Source organism: Myotis brandtii, unplaced genomic scaffold, assembly GCF_000412655.1.
Source record: "Myotis brandtii unplaced genomic scaffold, ASM41265v1 scaffold1557, whole genome shotgun sequence".
NCBI classification, from domain to species: Eukaryota; Metazoa; Chordata; class Mammalia; order Chiroptera; family Vespertilionidae; genus Myotis; species Myotis brandtii.
In genome coordinates this window covers 635,146-636,257 of record NW_005355651.1, presented here as the reverse complement: position 1 = coordinate 636,257, position 1,112 = coordinate 635,146, and the positions used below count along the sequence as shown (strand labels likewise).

The 1,112-nt window shown below is 46.4% G+C and overlaps 1 protein-coding gene across 1 annotated transcript in view; it reads left to right on the top strand.

Annotated features, from left to right (window-relative positions):
• Window positions 1–708, top strand: part of LOC102250793 (keratin-associated protein 19-2-like) — a 5,093-nt gene extending 4,385 nt beyond the window's left edge. The window contains exon 2 of the mRNA XM_005861744.1: window positions 482–708. Coding sequence (XP_005861806.1) covers window positions 482–708 — 227 coding nt within the window. The remainder of the gene's footprint in view (window positions 1–481) is intronic.
• The last annotated feature ends 404 nt before the right edge of the window (window positions 709–1,112 follow it).

Genomic DNA, 1,112 nt, shown 5'->3' with positions numbered 1-1,112 from the left:
GGGGGGAAAAAGAGGAACAACTGTAATAATCTGAACAATAAAGATTTATTTTTTAAAAAAAGAATCTTACATTGGATAAGGGTATTTGAACTGAGATGAAAGTAAAATAGAAAAATCCAAAGAATGATATGCAAAATAAAATGACACAACATTTAATGAGAACACGCCAACCAATATGACGAATGCCACGCGCTTAGGAATGGAGAATTGTGTTTAGTGAGTTTTTATTCTGTGACGTGGAAGGCAGATATGCTTCTACTTAAAAAGAATGTCATGATGGGTTCCAGGGTGTTCTAACCAGGCAGCTGTGCCGGCTCCACATTTTAATACATATGAGCATCTCTGGCGTCAGCAAACAGATTAATGAGCTGCCTCAGGGCCATGAATCTTTGGGAATGAAACCCAAGAATGGTCACGTGATTCAGCACCTGCTGGCTCAGGTATATAAGCTCCCTCCCCACTCGCTGACACTCACTCTCAGGATCTCGTCTTGAACAGAAACACACTCCCCCTGACACCATGAGCTACTATGGCAGCTACTACGGAGGCCGCGGCTACGGCTGGGGCGGCTTCGGGGGCCTGGGCTATGGCTATGGCTCCGGCTGGGGCTGGGGAGGCCTTGGGGGCCTGGGCTATGGCTGGGGAGGCCTTGGGGGCCTGGGCTATGGCTCTGGCTGGGGAGGCTACGGATACTCTGGCTTCTACTAAACTTCTGCCTTAGAAGCCAGCGGCTGGTACCAGGCGTGGATTGGCCAAACCTTCCCTCTGCCAGTGGCTGAGTGACCCTAGGCCTGCGGTCAAGAGAAATCTCCGAATGTCAGAGAACGTATTCGTTATGAGCGTGTCTGCACCAGGCCGGCCATGCGCAGCTTCGGGAACTCCCAATGATTTAGGCTGAATACCCAATAAATCATCGAATTTGAAATGGAAAGTGTGGTGTTTTGGGTTCATTTATCTCCATTATGTGTACAGACTTTCATGTAAATTTTACAATTTGTTGATTATACACTGAGTGACCAGATTATTATGGCCACCCCATCAGTACTTCATTGACACTTCCAAAATACTGAATATTGAAAACTTTCTAAGCAAATACTCTCAAGGTTTTATTA